General features: G+C 51.2%; 4 protein-coding genes across 4 annotated transcripts; 2 read left to right on the forward strand and 2 right to left on the reverse strand.

The window, feature by feature from the left end:
• Positions 1 to 3,987: 3,987 nt before the first annotated feature.
• BO83DRAFT_380810 (aldehyde dehydrogenase family protein) lies at positions 3,988 to 6,113 on the reverse strand. The gene is made up of 3 exons (XM_025531840.1): positions 5,777 to 6,113; positions 5,523 to 5,722; positions 3,988 to 5,464 (listed from the first exon to the last, which is right to left on the reverse strand). The coding sequence occupies exons 1-3, from the start codon at positions 6,040 to 6,042 to the stop codon at positions 4,284 to 4,286; spliced, it is 1,647 nt and encodes a 548-aa protein (XP_025385287.1). The 5' UTR covers positions 6,043 to 6,113; the 3' UTR covers positions 3,988 to 4,283.
• Positions 6,114 to 6,834: 721 nt separating this feature from the next.
• On the reverse strand, positions 6,835 to 8,836 carry BO83DRAFT_380812 (AT DNA binding protein). The gene is made up of 7 exons (XM_025531841.1): positions 8,732 to 8,836; positions 8,342 to 8,627; positions 7,965 to 8,100; positions 7,583 to 7,828; positions 7,509 to 7,526; positions 7,337 to 7,453; positions 6,835 to 7,268 (listed from the first exon to the last, which is right to left on the reverse strand). The coding sequence occupies exons 2-7, from the start codon at positions 8,417 to 8,419 to the stop codon at positions 6,949 to 6,951; spliced, it is 915 nt and encodes a 304-aa protein (XP_025385288.1). The 5' UTR covers positions 8,420 to 8,627; positions 8,732 to 8,836; the 3' UTR covers positions 6,835 to 6,948.
• A 2,391-nt stretch (positions 8,837 to 11,227) lies between these two features.
• BO83DRAFT_380816 (peroxiredoxin) lies at positions 11,228 to 12,309 on the forward strand. The gene is made up of 5 exons (XM_025531842.1): positions 11,228 to 11,286; positions 11,359 to 11,467; positions 11,550 to 11,802; positions 11,856 to 12,108; positions 12,168 to 12,309. Exons 1-5 carry the CDS (start codon positions 11,267 to 11,269, stop codon positions 12,199 to 12,201), a joined length of 669 nt encoding a protein of 222 aa, XP_025385289.1. The 5' UTR covers positions 11,228 to 11,266; the 3' UTR covers positions 12,202 to 12,309.
• A 1,420-nt stretch (positions 12,310 to 13,729) lies between these two features.
• BO83DRAFT_104448 (putative regulatory protein Ral2) lies at positions 13,730 to 16,833 on the forward strand. The gene has a single exon (XM_025525882.1). The coding sequence runs from the start codon at positions 14,054 to 14,056 to the stop codon at positions 16,709 to 16,711; it is 2,658 nt and encodes an 885-aa protein (XP_025385290.1). The 5' UTR covers positions 13,730 to 14,053; the 3' UTR covers positions 16,712 to 16,833.
• The last annotated feature ends 75 nt before the right edge of the window (positions 16,834 to 16,908 follow it).

Here is a 16,908-nt window from a genome sequence, read left to right on the forward strand (position 1 = left end):
CTGGCTAGACCGGTTACTCTAGCTGACCTAGTGAGAGAGTTGCAGCACAGACTGAGACTTTGTGACTGCCCCCATCCAGGCGGTCTAGCAACATGGCTATTGATGAGCGAGACTACACGCCGGCGACTTGACGACGGAAGTGACCTTGATCTCCGTCTATCTGGGGTGATCGTCGTCATAGTGCTAATCATGTACGAAAGAAGTAAAAGAGGGTGATAAAGTCACGGTCGGTTGATGGGGGGCGTTGGCCACAATCCGCGACGCTGCATTGATTGACGGTCGGACGGCCCAACATTGGGCCATCGACGGTGCAGATATACGAACGAACGGAGTCGGCCACACAACCTTAATAGGTCATCCAGCGTAGCCAGGCGGGGGGAAGAATACATTCGACCAGCTCAACGGTGATGCATCAGTTGGGCGGGCAGACAGTACCTGCAGGAGGCAAACACGACCGAGATTTCGAGCCAGTGTTCGGTGGATCACTCAAACCAGCAATGTGTCCGCGAAAAATGCGGTGTACGGCAGCAGACTGGATGCGGCGTGTCATGTCGGTCATATCGGTAGCTGGAAGACTCTAGCCAGTGGGTATAGGTTTAGGTGGGTAGTGGGCTGTGGGCAAAGAGCCGGCGGCGCGCGGGCTTTGGGGGGAAGAGGGGGATATCCCCGACCGTTGTAAAGTGAGTGGTCACATTGAAGAGAGGGGAAGGATGAAAGGAGGAAGGAGGGGGGTGTGATGCCGCATGGCATGTTGAGATTGAAGATGGATGTACTTATGTATGCAAGTGTGTCCAGATTTAGTTCTCTCCGCGCGCGGTGCGATTGCAGGCGGCGAGGAGCAGCGATGGGGCCGCACGGCGCGAGGCCTAGGCAGCCCTCACATGATCGATTCTTCATGCACGACAATGTAACTTTACATGGCGGGTGCAGGTACGGGGCCCTGCGGTATGGTATGTATGTATGTATGTATGGTATGTTTGAGTCTCGGTTACGGTAAGTATGGTATTTCCCTTACCCAGCAGGAAAGTGGTTGACTATCAAGTAGGAGAATCCATGTCGAGCACAATCCTCTTGACAAAGAGGGGGAAGGAAAGAGTAGGAGAGATACTGTATACGCAAGTGTCTGAGCAATCCCATATCATGTGTGGCGACTGGGGAGACAGACAGGATCAACCCTGATCAGCCAGTTAAGACCCCCTCATCCTCTCTCACACAATCTCTTCATCCTCCCCGGAGCCAGCAACTCCGGCAAACCCATGCCCAGGATGCTCCAACCTAGCTAACCACCTACTAGTTAGAGTAAAATAACTCCTGTAAGCCCCGACCCCAGTTCCAGTCCCAGTCGCAACCCGCCACGACAGTCACGACAGTCACGACACATGGCTCTACGTTCGCAATGCAGCTAGTTAGCCCCCCAGCCCAGCCAGCCAAAAACCAAATCCTCCGTCCATCCTTCTGCCTATCTCCTCTACTAGTTAACCTGGTAGGTACCTAACCTGCCTGCACATTGCCCTTCCCCTCCCTCCCTTTCCTACCAATGGCGATGCACGGACACGTGAATTCGACAAATATTTGACGCTTGGCTGATGCTCATTGGGTATTGGCTTTATGTATGTGGCTTTTTTGGGTATTTCTTGCATTAGGTTGGGGGTGGTGCTTGCTGTGTGTTGGCATTAGTGTCGGTGGGAGTAGTTGCTGGGAGGGAAGTGTAATACTTACTAAGTTGGTAAAGTGGTAGGACTATGTTCTATCCTGAGGTAGTAAGTAGTATGTAATGAAAAGTATGTGTGGGTTGAACAAACATGAAGTTAATGTTTGAGTTTGATATGATGCTACATTATGATACTTGAATTATCCATGTTGCGGGTGGGTATATATCTGTCAACAATTATGACCTACCGAGGCTTTACATAAACCTAATAGTGGCTCCTAGCATCTTATTATCGAGCAGTTATCAGTTTGCTTAATGTTTAGTATGTATCTACCCGCAATAACTACCTAGCCTACTAACTAAGCCCAGTAAGCAGTTATAGCTAATTTCGTTTCTTCAACTCCCAACAAACAAACAATCAATCATTCAACCAACCAACCACTCAAACACTACATACATACCTACATACATGTATGTATATAAATAAGTATCTTCGATGCAACAACACAAACACGCACGCACGCACGCACGCACAGTGCAGTAAACAAACCCTATTAATGAAGTATCCCCAAGCAAACTGCATAAACTTGTTCAGAAGTTAAGATGATACATGCATACTCCGCTTACAAGTTCTAAGTTTCTCATCGGAAGATATTCTCAACTTCATTACTTAATTCTAGTCTTCGTTTGGATACAACTTTGTTTACTTTGCTTGACTGCAGTGTCTTGGATATACTGTGCGTCATAAGAAAAGTGCAGTATGTACTGCAGAATGTGGATAGATAGAGAAGTTCGAAGCGAGGATTGTATTTCCGGATGTAGTTAGTCCGCAGTTTCATATATAACTTCTGTTTTTGATTGGGATGATGATGATGATGATGGATAGTCATGATGTGTAGTTGGATACATATGATTGCCTTGTACATTTATTTCTAGATAGACATCATATTAGCATTAGGGTATATCCATTTTTTATTAGAGTACTATTATAGTGTTTGTTATTAGAGTACTATTATAGTGTTTGGGAAATATATATATAAGTGGGCACTAGTACCATCCTCTAGAAAAGCTCACCCCGTCCGACATTTCGGTAGTAATTCATATCTAATAAAAAACAATATATATATCTAATAAAAAACAATATATATATATATATAACCACTGGAAGAATATCAACCCCAACAAATATAGTTAACTAACCCTGCACGCATGCAATGCACGTAAACAAGTCAAGGGGATGATGGGATGGGATGGGGAAGAATATCTACCGACATGCAGATGGAAAAAAAAAAAAAAAAAAAAGGAACGCATATACCACATTTTATTCTATGTATGTCACTCCCACTTTCACCTCTTACTCCTAGTACTCTCCATATCGCCGTTCAAAACTTGATTTCTTCATTCTATTATATTTTAAATCATTATGATGTTCTACGACTACTACCACATGTACATGTACATGTACATGCACCCTGCACGAAGCACTGAGTTGTCACTTACATACCACATACCACCTACAACCATACATACTACAAATCACATCACTCTACAGTAGTAGTACATACAGTACCAACTCTCCTACAATATGGAAAGTATATGCAAGTAAGGAAAACTCTCAGCAGCCAAGAATAACCACCCACCCACCCACCCAACTAGAATCGAATCTACACCCCCTTGCTTCCCTAACAACACTCACAAGCAAGCAAGCAAGCAAACCATCTTTACTACTTACATATAAGTAAGTCCGGTTCTTGTCCAATCGGTCTGGGGTTCCTATTTCATATTTGGATAGCATGAAGCAGGTAAGCAAGTAAGCAAGGAAGCGAAGTATATATGGTAAGTCAGATCAGGTACTCATGCTTTGCATTTAGACTGTTTGGGCTTGGCGCGGGGGAAAGTAAGATTTTGGATTTGATTGATTGATTGCATGGTATGTATGTATGGGTTTGAAACCGGATTTCAATCGTGACTGTTGGGCCACTTGGATGGCCTTGTTTTTTTGTTTGTCTTGGTTTTTGATGATTGACTGAGTGAGTGAGATTGAAATGGTTGGGTTTGGTAGGTGCTTGGATTGTTCAGGTGATGTGCATGGTGTGTTTATTGATGTGCAGATGAATGGACATGCATGTCCATGCCAATGTGGATGGGTGTGGATGTGGGTTCAGTGAATCGTGTGGAGACAGGTAAGCGAGTACTCTGTCCTAGGTATATATGCTGTGAGATCTAGTATTTGGATGTGTAACATTTGGGCTTGTCTTTAGGCTAAAAGGGCTTGTTTGTGGCGGGGTTGGGTGCTACATCACGGCTTACGGTGGAATGTGAAAGATCACTCAGGCTCAGAGTCACAGCCTGCTTGCCAGTTGACATGGCTGAATTATAATACATTTTTTTTTTCTTCATCGTCAGTCAGGGTATAGTCAAGTTGGCAACAACACACCAACTTTTATGTCAGTCATCGGGTACACGACATGCAGCCAATGTCGCAGAGCCACATAGCATCTCTCTTTCTCTTCATGCAGCGCCATCAACACAACGGTCCATCGGATGCATGTGTATGTGTTCGTCCTACCAGGCTCGTCCCACAGATCACGGTTGCAATTCATTCGCCATCATTTGCACAAACCGTGCTCGCCTACAGCTTCGTTCCCAGGTTGACATGGACCGCTTTGACCTGTGAGTAGGCCTCCAGACCGGCCTCGCCAAGTTCGCGCCCAATTCCACTCTGCTTCACACCACCGAAAGGCACCCGGATATCGCTGTCGTTGCTGCTGTTGATCCAGACCATGCCCGCTTCGATCTCCGACGCAACCCGGTGCGCACGCTCAATGTCCTTGGTGAACAGGGCAGCGCCCAGTCCATAGGTCGTATCGTTGGCCCGTCTGACAGCTTCGTCCTCCTCCGAGAAGCTGGAGATCACAACAAACGGTCCGAAAACCTCCTCCCGGTAGATACGCATGTTGTCCTTGACGTCGGTGAAGATAGTGGGCGCAATAAAGAAACCCTTGCCGTCACCGACGTTCTTGAACGGCTCGCCACCGGCCACCAGGGTGGCTCCTTCGGACTTGCCAGCTTCGATATAAGAGAGCACGCGGTCGTACTGGGCCTTGGTGACCTGGGGACCCTGGAAGGTGTCGTCGGCAAAGGGGTCGCCCACCTTGCTGGTGTTGACCACGGCTTCCTTGAAGAGGGCCACGAACTTGTCATAGACGGACTCATGCACCAGGATACGAGAGGTGGCGGTGCAAACCTGTCCTTGGTTGTACATGATGCCCGCATGCGCCCACTTGGCGGCCTGGTCGAGATCGGCATCGCTGAAGACAACCAGGGGCGACTTGCCACCTGTCTCGAGCGTAATGTTCTTCAGGGTGCCTGCAGCCAACTTCATGACTTCGCGGCCAGTCAACGTCGAACCAGTGAAGGCAACCTTGTCCACCCCGGGGTGAGTCACGAGCGCACTTCCGGCTACGCGCCCAAAGCCGTTCAAGATGTTGACAACACCTGGCGGGAAACCGGCCTCCTTGATGAGGTTGGCCAGATAGAGAACACTGAGCGGAGTCTGCTCAGCCGGCTTCAGAACCACGGTGTTTCCACAGGCCAAGGCAGGACCCAACTTCCAGGCAGCCATAGAGAGAGGGAAGTTCCAGGGGATAATCTGGCCTACGACACCAATTGGCTGACGGAGAGTATAGGCAAACTTAGCCGGAGTGGTGCTAATCGTCTGACCATGGACCTTGTCGGCGTATCCAGCATAGTACCGGAGACAGCCGACAACCTCTCCCAGGTCATCGTTCAGCGAAACCGAGTATGGCTTTCCTGAAAGGGGGTCAGTATATGATGACAGTCTTTGGGGGAACAAAGTGAAGCTCTTTACCATTGTCCCACGTCTCAATAGTGGCCAGCGTCTCCTTGTGCTGCTCGACCAGGTCGGCCAGCTTCAGCATCAGGGTGCCCCGTTCAGTCGGAGGCAATAACTTCCATGAGGGGTGGTTGAGGGCTTTCCGGGCAGCCTTCACAGCAATGTCCACATCTTCTTCACCCGCAGCATAGACGGAAGTGATTTCCGCTTCATTGCTAGTATTGGTCAGCAGCAGATTCATGACAGATACTCGGACAGGATTCACGTACGAAGGGTTGATGGTAGCGAACTTCTCCCCGGACCTAGAAGCGACAAACTCGTTGTTGATGAACAGACCAACCGGCTGAGCGTATGTACGCCCATTCGGGGCTGTCAACTGTACGGACAGATCGCTCATGGTGATAGAAGAGCTATGGAAGTAATGGCGATGAGGGGAGAAGGCAACGACTGGCAGACGAGAAGAAGGGACACCACGCAGCCGCAGAGAGGAGAAGGAAAGACAGCGAAAGGGAGCGGGGAAAGAGGAGAAGGGCATCGAGGGGGAGGTTTTATGTATGGACGAAGCTGAAGGGAGGGAGGGAGAGAGAGGGTTGAGGGTGATTGGTGATTAATGATTAGTGGTTGAAGGGAAGCCGAATGAAGCATCCCCGCCAGTGAAGGATGGAAGAGCGAATGGGAGAGGCGGCGGTGCCTCGGGCAGCCCCTCTTCGCATACACTTACTCTTCTCGATGCCATCCTTTCGCCGGTGTCCCAATCTCTGGGTCAGCATCTCCACCGGCGCAACAAACTAATCATCTCAGCTTGATAAGCTTGATTCTACAGCTCCTCCGCACTTCTTTCCCCCATCCAGCTGGACCACCTGCTCTCCCCCCATCGTGTGCATGCAGCTTGCGTCTTCCCCAACTCCAATCATAATTCTTCCGGCTCTTCCATTATGATCGCTTTCTCCAAGACCTCGCCACAACCCCTCGCCTCTCCGATTACTCCATAATTGATTGCATTCTCCGCTAACCCTCGGAAGCTTTTGGAGGGGTTTCTGCCGCCACCTGTGATAGGTTTTCGATCTGTCGCAGAACAGAGATTCGTCAAGAATCACAAACTTATTATCATCTTCAACAGCCACCCATGTTCTTTACCGGTCTAGAAGGTATCGGCGCTTCTCGCTGGGGGATCTGCTAGTCTACAAGGCCTATAACGCGTCAACTAGTGGCAACATTTATAGAAAGCATCGCCAGTCAGGGCCATGCAGCCATCCATACAAGCTGCCGGGTATAACCCGCCTGCTACGTGAATCGACCGCACCATCAGCTGCACCGAAAAGAAAAAAAAAAAAAAAAAATCCCTTTGATTGTACATAAAGTAAATGCGCGTGTCGAATTCCCACAAGAAGTAAGTTGATCATCCCAAAAGCCCGACAACAAAATGAAATCCCTTTATCCTTTACTCGCTTGATTCAGGCTCCTCGCCTTCGGCACTGTCATCTTTGGAAGCTTCGGCGTTTGCCTTGGCCTCGTTTTCCTCCGCTACCCCCATGATAAACGCCCATTCTGTGACGCTTACTGGTGTCACACTCAGCCGGGACTGCTTCAGCACCTGCATATTTTCAAGAGCCCGTACGGACTGTGCATATGATTTGAGATCGTTCAACGTAATCATTTTGTTGAACTTGCGCCGGAACTCAACGTGGACAACCTGCCATTTGGGATCGTCTCGGTTCGACTTCTCGTCGTAGTATGGGTGGGCGGGATCGAAGGCCGATTCTAAATGCGAACGCAACGGGTTAGCTGACCCTGTCTTGTCCAGTAAGGGCTAATGTGATAAGACTTACCATCCGGCGAATGCTCCTTGACAATCTCCATGATACCTGCAATGCCTGGGACCTTGCAGTTGGAGTGGTAGAAGAAGGCGAGATCACCCTTCTTCATGTCGCGGATATGTTTTTGTGCTGTTTTGCTTGTGAGCCAGAAGGCTAGCTTGCTACTGCCAATGGCCTCACTTACCAACAGGGTTACGCACACCTACTGGGTGATCAGCAGACAAATCAATCATCCAAAGCCCTATGATGGAAACGTACCGTCCCATGGCTCCGGCTCCTTACGGGCAGCCAAGTCATCAATCGAGAATTTTACATCAACACCTTTCTCCAGTCGCGAATCCGGCTCAGCCTTCATCAACCAGTATGAGCGCCCTTCGAAGGGTGTGGTATCGACCGTCTCTATTTTTGTCGTTGATGAGGTGGGTTCTGTTCCATTTTCGACCGGGGTCTTCCTTGGCCTGCCCCGTTTGCCTTGCTTGGGGGTTGTAGATTTTGAGGGAGTAGCTAGTGTATGTCAGCAATTTCCGTAGAAAAAATCATACCGAACGCATCATCTATAAAAGAATGGCATGACAAGAGGAACCGTATGGGGTTTGTCCATAGAAGCATCAGAGATATGGGACGCAAGGAGGGAACTGACGGGCATTCGGATCTTTACGAGGACGGCCACGGCCTCTTTTGGGGCCGTCAGGGCGCTTGGGAGTACTACCCTCAGGATATTTCCTGGGACGACCCCTCTTTCTCTTTTCGCCGGTAGCCGGTGTGTCGGGCGCGGCCTATGTAAGAAATGAAGAACGATTAGTTTTGCCTGAACGTGGAACTTTGGAAAACATAATCGTTTGTTCGTGCATTTTGTATGTAACATCGACGCTTCCAATCATTGGGGAAGGGGAGCGAATGACACCGTGATTTGCCAGTGGGCGGCGATCGCGTATTGAACGGGCCGACTGGTCTGGTAGAAGGAACGCGCTACCTCGTGGGTAGTAATAATGAACTTGTAGGTAGGCAAAGGCTTACCACTCTCTTCGCAGCAGGGGACTCGGCTTCCTCGGCGATTGACGCGCTCTCCGACTTGCGTTTCCTTTGGGGTGCCATGTTTGGTTGGTAGGTTGATGGAGGGATGTTTATCTGTGCGATAAGATCCACGGGAGTTTGGGGGGGAGGGAAGAGAGAGACGGAACAAAGATCGAATGGACGGTCAGAAAAGGACAAGAGCAGATGAAGACAACAAAGAAATCGGCCAGTCAGGAGCCAGCCAGCGGGGAAGCGCTGGGGGACTTGGAACACGAGGATCCAGACGCGCCTAGAAGTGTGAAAGCCAGCCAGTCAGTCAATCCAGTATAGGAAAGCTTATGAAGGAACCGATGCGGAAATGGGTGTTTGCAAAGGTTAGCAACGGAGACTAACCAAGGTACGGACCAGCTGTCTGTTCCGGCAGTCGAAGGGAACGATTAGACACGATAGGACGCGGTTCTAGACACGCACTGGGCAAGAATCATAACAGGACCGCGATGGGTGAAGCTCTGGTTGCGGATGAGTGGACGGCTCGAGCTTCTCGGGACGCGCGGTGGAGCCCCCTTAGGCGCTCCGCTAGGGTCACGTGGCTGTACTCACGGAGATTCAGGTACCCTGACCGAGCAAAACTATAACTGATTATTATTTACTCCGTAGGCGCAGGAACAGGCAGGAGAATAAAACTGCACGCAGCATATACCCCTGTCATAGTGTTGATGGATTGTGCTACCCTGCCAGTTGGAACGATGCACCCGACTACAGGCAAGCTCGTGCCGTCAATACCAAGTCACTGTATGGTGTAGGCCACTCATGACCATGATTTTGCTTAACTTTCAATCTGTACTACCAGCTACAACACCAACTATTTGGCGCTATCTCAATAATGATTCGCTAGTGCCCGAACTTACAGCCTTCGCTAGGCCGAAGGCCTTTTCATGCCCTTTCAACGCCATTATTGGCCACAGTGTTCTCGGAGACTCCTATAGTCATAGGCCAAGGTCCTGGGTTGCTGAGAACTTCTCTTATCTGCAGTCTAGCTCTTCATCAATGTTCTGTCAGTTCGATGAGCTGGCCAAGAAGATAATGCAAGGAGCACTTATGTTCGACTTGACTGGTTCGTCCATAGTGTACTCTACCCACTCCATGCCTCTAAACTCCTAGTTTCAGAAGAACTTGGAGCAGGTACCTGTCTTATGTTGCTTCGATCGGAAGGCGGAAAGTATATCCCATGTTTCGAAGATAATATCCGGTTCGTAGTGACTCAAAGAGAAGCTTTCTCCCCGTCATCGGACACCTCTCCTTCTCAAGAGGGGAGTCGGCGTGAACTGTCCTGCAAGCCCCAGAAGTGATTTCAATGCGGAGGGTACACTTTGAGGAAGCTTAGCGTCGTGCAAAGCTACCATACGGCCAAATATCGCTGCTCGATCTCTTTGAAGAACATATCAGGATCAAAAGGCCATATGTGGGTGGAGAGCCATTGGCATGTTTTGATATTTGCCAGACTTGCGCAATATGTTGACCGTTATATGGAGATTGTAAGCGAATTGGTACCCGACCAGGAAAAACTTGATGACTTTGGTCGAAGGACAAAACTGATGGTATTCGGTAGGAAATTGCGCCATTGTCACTGATTCAGCCCTGCAGAGTTGGTCGCAAATGCCTCCGAACGGATACTTAGTGTATACCGTGAGCATGCCATCCTGGCAATGACTGTAGGGAAGGCCCTCCACATCCAAGCCATGAGAGATCTTGGAATAAAAATTCAAGTATCAGATAACAGGCACTCGCAGTTCCAGACTCCGTGATAGCGTTAAAAATGGTTGAGTCATGGCACTGTTTTCCTTTCTAGCTTCGGGGCCAGTAATAAGTTTGGCACCTGGGTTTCCGTCGCCAAAACTTCGCACAGGGGTGAGTGCTGGTAGTTCGATCTTGGTAAGCTCCCAAACAAACTGCTCCGGGTGATTCTAGTGATTATGTATGCGGCGCTATGAGCAAAACTCTTTTTTTGCAAATGCTTCTCATGATGGCGCCCTTGGCTCGGGCATCACTTACTGTAATGGTAGTGTGTAGGCTGTAGTTGATCAAGTAGTCGCCAGGAGGATGGGAAAGAAGACACGCACAATTGCGCCATCATTCAACACCACCATTGGCCCCAAGCGAACACGATTGTCGGCCGAGCCATTTTCTTGCAAGGTAGTCGGCCGACAGCTCTCGGGTGAGAAAGAGTTGTAACGCTAGAAAGCGGCTGAGACGAACAAACAGAGTTGGGCACGCAGCAGCCAGTATGTGATAATTGTCATAACATTGATATGGATGATGATAGAGACAGTAATATGAACAGGAACCATCTATAGAAGAAGAGGAGGATGAACAAGAGGACTGGCCTCGCACGGTTCTTCCCCTCCTACTATAGTCTAGGAACAATGCCGGAACTAGGGAACGGTACATGAGTTAAGGTCGATGGTTCGTGCCTTGGGGAATCCAATTTCGCCATGGGATTCTGGTTGAATCTCCCCAAAAACATCCCGGACGGGGGAGGGGCATTTCCCAATGCGGATGACGCTAAACATCCCACCTGGAATGAGCTCATGCGGGTCCAATCAGAGCTGTTCTGCCCCGTGGGCGGTGGCAGATTGCGTGATCAAGATCGCCCTCCCAGCGGCTGTCATTCGTTGGAGGGGCATCCAAGCTGTGGTTCTGGTTCAATGTGGATGGTGTCCCCCCTCTGCCTCGTAGCTCCATCCCCGTTCCATTCACGGGCTCTTCGTCTTCTGGTTCCCCGACCTCGGGCCTCATCGGCAGTATATTTAGAACTCCCAACTTCCTCCGTAGCATTCATCTTCTCCTGCTTCCTACTCATCTTTCTTTCCCTACCTATCTAATTAAAAAGTTCATAACCACCCCTCTACACCTCCCCTCACTTTCACAATGGCCCAGGAACGTGCTCCGTAAGTGCTATCCAACACGATGTGACTGTATCCCCTCACTCGGCCCAGTTCTGACATGCCACTTTCTCACAGTCTCCGTCTCGGCTCCGTTGCCCCCAACTTCGACGCCGACTCCTCCAACGGCCCTATCTCTTTCCACGACTTCATTGGCGACAGCTGGGCTATCCTGTTCTCCCACCCCGTTAGTTCTCTCCCTGCACCGTTGCTGGATACCATGATGAATCAAAGATACAGCTGAGCTAACAATTCTGCAATTGGCATAGGATGACTTCACTCCCATTTGCACCACTGAGCTCGGTGCTTTCGCCAAGCTCGAGCCCGAGTTCACTGCTCGTGGCGTCAAGCTCATCGGTCTGAGCGCCAACGGCACCGAGTCCCACCACGCCTGGATCAAGGATATCGATGAGGTCAACGGCTCGAACCTCAAGTTCCCCATCATCTCCGACCCCGAGCGCAAGGTTGCCTACCTGTACGACATGGTCGACTACCAGGACACCACCAACGTTGACGCCAAGGGTGAGCCATTCCTCCCAGAGTGACGCCGTGAGGACGCTGCTAACATATTCCAGGCATGGCTCTCACCATCCGTTCCGTCTTCATCATCGACCCCAGCAAGAAGATCCGTCTGATCATGTCCTACCCCGCCTCCACTGGTCGTAACACCGCTGAGGTCCTCCGTGTTGTCGACGCTCTGCAGACCACTGACAAGCACGGTGTCACCTGCCCCATCAACTGGCTCCCTGGTGACGACGTTGTCATCCCCCCTCCCGTCTCCACTGAGGACGCTCAGAAGAAGTTCGGTGACATCCGCATTGTCAAGCCGTAAGTTGTCCAGTACACCCGCTTAAAGAGATATCACGGTCGCTAACGCGATGGACTAGTTACCTTCGCTTCACCTCCCTTAAGAAGGAGTAAATCAAGGCAGATTATGACAATGTCCCGCCCGATCCTCGTCAACTCAATCTCATACAGATGGGTGGCGTACCGATCATGATAAATAAAACATGTTGTGACGGGGTTGGTAGAGGGAACGCGGTATGAAAGTTATGGCTATGATGTGTAATAGTTTGATACCTCATGACAAATAAATCGATTAACGATCTCCAAATTATAACCCCAAGGCGGGCAGGGTTCGTCGTGGCTAATCAATAACTGTATCGAATAATGCTCCTGCATGTTGGGAGTTTCCACGCAGGAACCGTGTCCGCGGTGCTTTGGTTCCTGCATGGCGCACCTTAGAGGATCCTGTCACTGCCCACACACGGCGACTGGTAGCATGATCAACAGCAGTCTGGGCCCCGTTCGAGTGGCGATATGGAGCTGAAGTTCCGTCCTGCATGATGATCCTGGTCGCAAACGGCTGAAAGGCCAGCAGAAGGGCAGAATGCGTTGCCGGTGCCGTGCCTCGAATAAAAGCCCGTAAACACCCCGAGAATGCATAATAGGGAAAATATACTGCTAAATAGGATGTGAGCATACAAAGAGCGAATCTGAGTTATCTGACTGTGTACGATGATCAATCATTCGACAGTCGCTGAGCCTCATAACATTTTTGGTTCATACACAATGGCATGCAGGTTTCGGACTGTCAGATTTTCGTGCTTACTCCTCTTCCTCCCAACCCACTAGTTGTTTTTACCAATTTTTCTGGTCGATGTTCACACTGTCATGGGGCCGAGGCTCTGGACCGATCACAGGGACCCGTAAGACTGTACTTCAAAAGGAGGTGCGTCGTGGTATCCTTAGTCGTCGATAGCTTTTGCCTGCCAAACATAGGATATTCAACCCCGAGAATCAAAGCTGTATACCTGAGTTTCGACTAGTACTTGGCCCGAGAAGTGCAAGTATTTGAATGCTGGCGGTGCTACTCTGACGGACCTCCAAATGTACTATAAATAACAAATTAAACAGGTGAGAGGAACTTCCCGTTCTGGTTTGACATCATGGTTCTTTCCTCAAAAGTTGCTGATGCCTCAACTCTGAAACAGGTTGGGCCCCCCCCTCCTCCCCTCCCTTACAACTTTGAGTTTGAACCTGTCAGAGGAATTGACTTTCCCAGGGTTGGGTTGCATATTCTGCAAACCCTCTCTCCCTTTTAGACACTTTTCTCCACCGTGATCTGACCCAGTAGTGCCTGGACCGTTTAACGGGTAACCGCCAAACTAGTGACAAGGTAGCGAGACCGCCTTGAACCCGCACTTCACTTCCACCACCCCCGTCTTTCTCCTTTCCCTCAATCGTGTTTCCTCGGTCAGGCTTCTTCAGTGACGTGATCGGTGGTTCATCCCTTGCAGCAATTCCATCCTTCGAGTCAAGAGCCTCTTGGTCCCACCTCCTTGCCTCTTCCCCTCGTCCAGGTTGCGGCAGCGGCGGGGAAAGCCAGCGAGTGCCTCTGACGGATTTCGCCCTTTCCGCCCGCCCCCTGATCTGGTCGCACTACCCCGGTCCGATTTAGACCTCGAAGATCGCCCCAAACCCATTCGTTTCGCTCTCCTATCGTGCCCGTGCGGCTTCACTTGTCCAAATCCGTGCCTAGTCGTGATATCTGGGTGTGATGATACTCTGTCGAATCGAGATCCCTTTAGCGCCATACCAGAGATAAGCCATTTGAGGGTTGGAAACTGTCGTGATTTTGGAAGACACCTCTTTGGATTTTTGGATACCCGGACACAGTTGGTTTTATGAGAGCTCGCTTGGGCGCACGATTGGAAGGACGATAGTTGGTTTCTGTGGAATTGTTTAGGTGGAGGATTCATATACCGCCAAGATGATGTCCAGAAGCCAGTCGAGCTTGGGCTTCATGGACGCCGGGAGGGATGATTCCTTTGCGTCAGGCGCTCAACCTGGACATCAAGCGCCACCGTCCAATTCGGGTCCCATAAACCTGTCAGGTTTGGTGTGCAATGTGCGCCGAACAACTGGCAGGGAACCGCATCCGTTGGTCGGGGCCACCACGACTATCCTGGGCGATAAGCTTTACGTGTTCGGTGGTCGTGTCCTGTCTAAAAGTCGCCCGCAATTGACGTCGGACATATACGAGCTGGACTTGATCCGGCGTCACTGGACGAAGATCGAGACCACCGGCGACATCCCCCGTCCGCGGTACTTCCACAGTGTCTGCGCTCTGGGTGATCATAAGTTGGTGTGCTATGGCGGCATGTCGCCTGCACTGAACGTGTCAAAGGAGCCCGCCAGTAATGGCTCAGGTGGACAGGAAGCACAGCCAGAAGTGGTGGTCATGTCTGATATTCACATTTTCGATGTACCATCTCGGACATGGACCCGTGTCCCTGCCACAGACTCGCCTCAGGGACGTTATGCACACTGCGCGACCATTTTGCCTTCGAGTGCCCATTTCACCTCAGCCACTGCTCCACTTTCTGCAATTCACCACAACCCCGCGTCGTCAAATCCGAACCAGGGATCGATCGGGGTGGATATCGACGGATTTGGAGGGGCGGAAATGGTGGTTGTAGGAGGGCAAGATAGCTCCAACCACTATATCGAACAGATTAGCGTGTTTAACCTACGTAGCCTGAAGTGGACCAGTACCACTCACCTGGGGCGAAGCTGCGGTGCCTATCGGAGTGTGGTTGCTCCCTTGGTAGGCATGAATGTTTCCGACATCGGGTCTGCCGCAGACGATGGTGAGGCGCAGGAGCCGTTAGAAGAAGATTCGCAGGTCGAGGGCTGTCCGATGTTGGTCTATTCTAACTACAACTTCCTGGATGTGAAGCTGGAGCTTCAGGTGCGCCTCCCCGATGGTCGCCTGATCGAGAAGCCCATGCAGAGCCAGGCGTCGCCTCCTGGCTTGAGGTTCCCCAACGGAGGAGTCATCAATGGCCATTTCGTCGTGAGCGGAACCTACCTGACTTCGTCGAAGCAAGAATACGCGCTCTGGGCCCTCGACCTGAGAACCCTTACCTGGGGTCGCATTGATGCCGGCGGCTCTGTGTTCGGACATGGCAGTTGGAACCGTGGAATTCTGTGGCCGAGAAGGAACACCTTTGTTATTCTGGGTCACCGGAAGCGCAGCTTGGTCGAGGACTACAACCATCGTCGCATCAACTTCTCCCATGTGTGTATGGTCGAGCTGGAAGCGTTTGGGCTCTACAACAATGCGTGCCGGACCACGCCCACATCGGGATACATCTCATACAGCGCCCCGGCAGTCCCTGCATCAATGCAGCACAAATTAACCAAATTAACCTCGGGCGGACGGCCGTTTACCTCCGCGTCCGACGAACTAGGCAGACTCGCCCAGTCTCTGCCTGAAATGGCCGATATGGAACTACAGGCGGTTGGAGGCGAGCGCATCCCTGTGAACTCACGCATTCTGACTCGCAGATGGGGCCCTTACTTTATCCAGCTTCTGCGCGAGTCCTGTGATAGCGGGATCGCCGAGACTGCAACATTACGTCCAGCGGTTGCCATGTATCCCAGTCGCAACTCGAGCATCACGATCACCCCGTCACTGGGGCAAAACAGCAATTATTCCAATTCCAGCACTCTTGTCAGCAACCGCTCAGTCACCTCAAAGTCCTTGTTAGCGAACCTTGAGATACCCTCTGCGCATAGCCTTTCCCCTACCTCTCGTCCTCGTGTGCTTTACCTCCCCCATACCGTCCTCACTCTTCAAGTCCTCGTCTACTATTTCTACACCTCGTCTCTCCCCCCCGCCGGCTCACCCCTCTGTACTCCGCAAATCCTCTGCTCCCTCCTCCAACTCGCCCGCCCCTACCAAGTCGACGGCCTCCTCGAAGCCACCGTCGAGCGCCTCCACCAAGTTCTCGACGGAAGAAACGCCGCTGCCGTCTTCAACGCCGCTGCGATGGCCGCCGGCGGTGGCCGAGGCACCGGCTTCACAAGTGGCCCCGGCGGCACCCTGGAAGCGCTGAACGGCGCCCACGCCGGCAACGAATCCTCCGGTACCGGAACCACCACCTCCCAGAGCCACCTCACATCCGATTCCTCCGACACCGAACACGGCACCTCCGCCCTCTCCGTGGCCAGCAGCGCCAGCGGCGTGATGGGCTCACGCGGCATCCCCCTTCGCATCAACACCAACATCTTCAGCCGCCGGCACCGCAGCAACGCCGGCGTAGACCGCGACCGTGAAGACTCTATGAGCAATGCCAGTGTTTCCACCTCCGCCTCCACCAACACCAGCTTCGACCACTCCGACTCCGAAATGGGCGGCGACCCCACCCGTCCGTCCCACCACCGCCGCAACACGGACGCAGAATTTCGTCCCGAACGCGAGATCTGGACCGGCGACCTCAGCAGTGTCATCGGTCTTCAGAAGCGCGGTCTCCGCGGTCTCATGGAAGGTCGTCGTCTCCGGGAACGCAACACCAAACCTGCTGGCGCAGCGGATCATGTTGCAACTGCTACTGCTGCTGCTGCTCCACCGCCTGGTGCGTAGATTTCTCAAAGCCATATACATCCATGTACAGTTTCAGTCGCGGGAATGGAAGGAACAGGAGAAAGAGAAAGAGGGGAAGAGGAAAGGGAGAATAATGATGAACGATGAACGATGATGTGATATATTGCATTGATCATTGGGATCCTCTGTCATTTCTATTCATATTGTCTATCTATCTAGTCACACTTACTACAACC

The sequence above is a fragment of the Aspergillus eucalypticola genome (assembly GCF_003184535.1).
Source record: "Aspergillus eucalypticola CBS 122712 chromosome Unknown BO83scaffold_23, whole genome shotgun sequence".
Taxonomy (NCBI): domain Eukaryota; kingdom Fungi; phylum Ascomycota; class Eurotiomycetes; order Eurotiales; family Aspergillaceae; genus Aspergillus; species Aspergillus eucalypticola.

What these genes read in the sequence shown, in the direction of transcription:
- BO83DRAFT_380810 (XM_025531840.1), bottom strand. Translation starts at nt 6,042, where the DNA reads ATGCCCTTCTCCTCTTTCCCCGCTCCCTTTCGCTGTCTTTCCTTCTCC. An exon ending in TTCGCTACCATCAACCCTTC is followed by an intron (nt 5,723 to 5,776) that starts GTACGTGAATCC and finishes GACCAATACTAG; the next exon opens with CAATGAAGCGGAAATCACTT. An exon ending in TATTGAGACGTGGGACAATG is followed by an intron (nt 5,465 to 5,522) that starts GTAAAGAGCTTC and finishes ACCCCCTTTCAG; the next exon opens with GAAAGCCATACTCGGTTTCG.
- BO83DRAFT_380816 (XM_025531842.1), top strand. Translation starts at nt 11,267, where the DNA reads ATGGCCCAGGAACGTGCTCC. An exon ending in ATGGCCCAGGAACGTGCTCC is followed by an intron (nt 11,287 to 11,358) that starts GTAAGTGCTATC and finishes ACTTTCTCACAG; the next exon opens with TCTCCGTCTCGGCTCCGTTG. An exon ending in GACATCCGCATTGTCAAGCC is followed by an intron (nt 12,109 to 12,167) that starts GTAAGTTGTCCA and finishes GCGATGGACTAG; the next exon opens with TTACCTTCGCTTCACCTCCC.
- BO83DRAFT_104448 (XM_025525882.1), top strand. Translation starts at nt 14,054, where the DNA reads ATGATGTCCAGAAGCCAGTCGAGCTTGGGCTTCATGGACGCCGGGAGG.
- BO83DRAFT_380812 (XM_025531841.1), bottom strand. Translation starts at nt 8,419, where the DNA reads ATGGCACCCCAAAGGAAACGCAAGTCGGAGAGCGCGTCAATCGCCGAG. An exon ending in TCGTAAAGATCCGAATGCCC is followed by an intron (nt 7,829 to 7,964) that starts GTCAGTTCCCTC and finishes GACATACACTAG; the next exon opens with CTACTCCCTCAAAATCTACA. An exon ending in CAAGGAGCATTCGCCGGATG is followed by an intron (nt 7,269 to 7,336) that starts GTAAGTCTTATC and finishes GTTCGCATTTAG; the next exon opens with AATCGGCCTTCGATCCCGCC.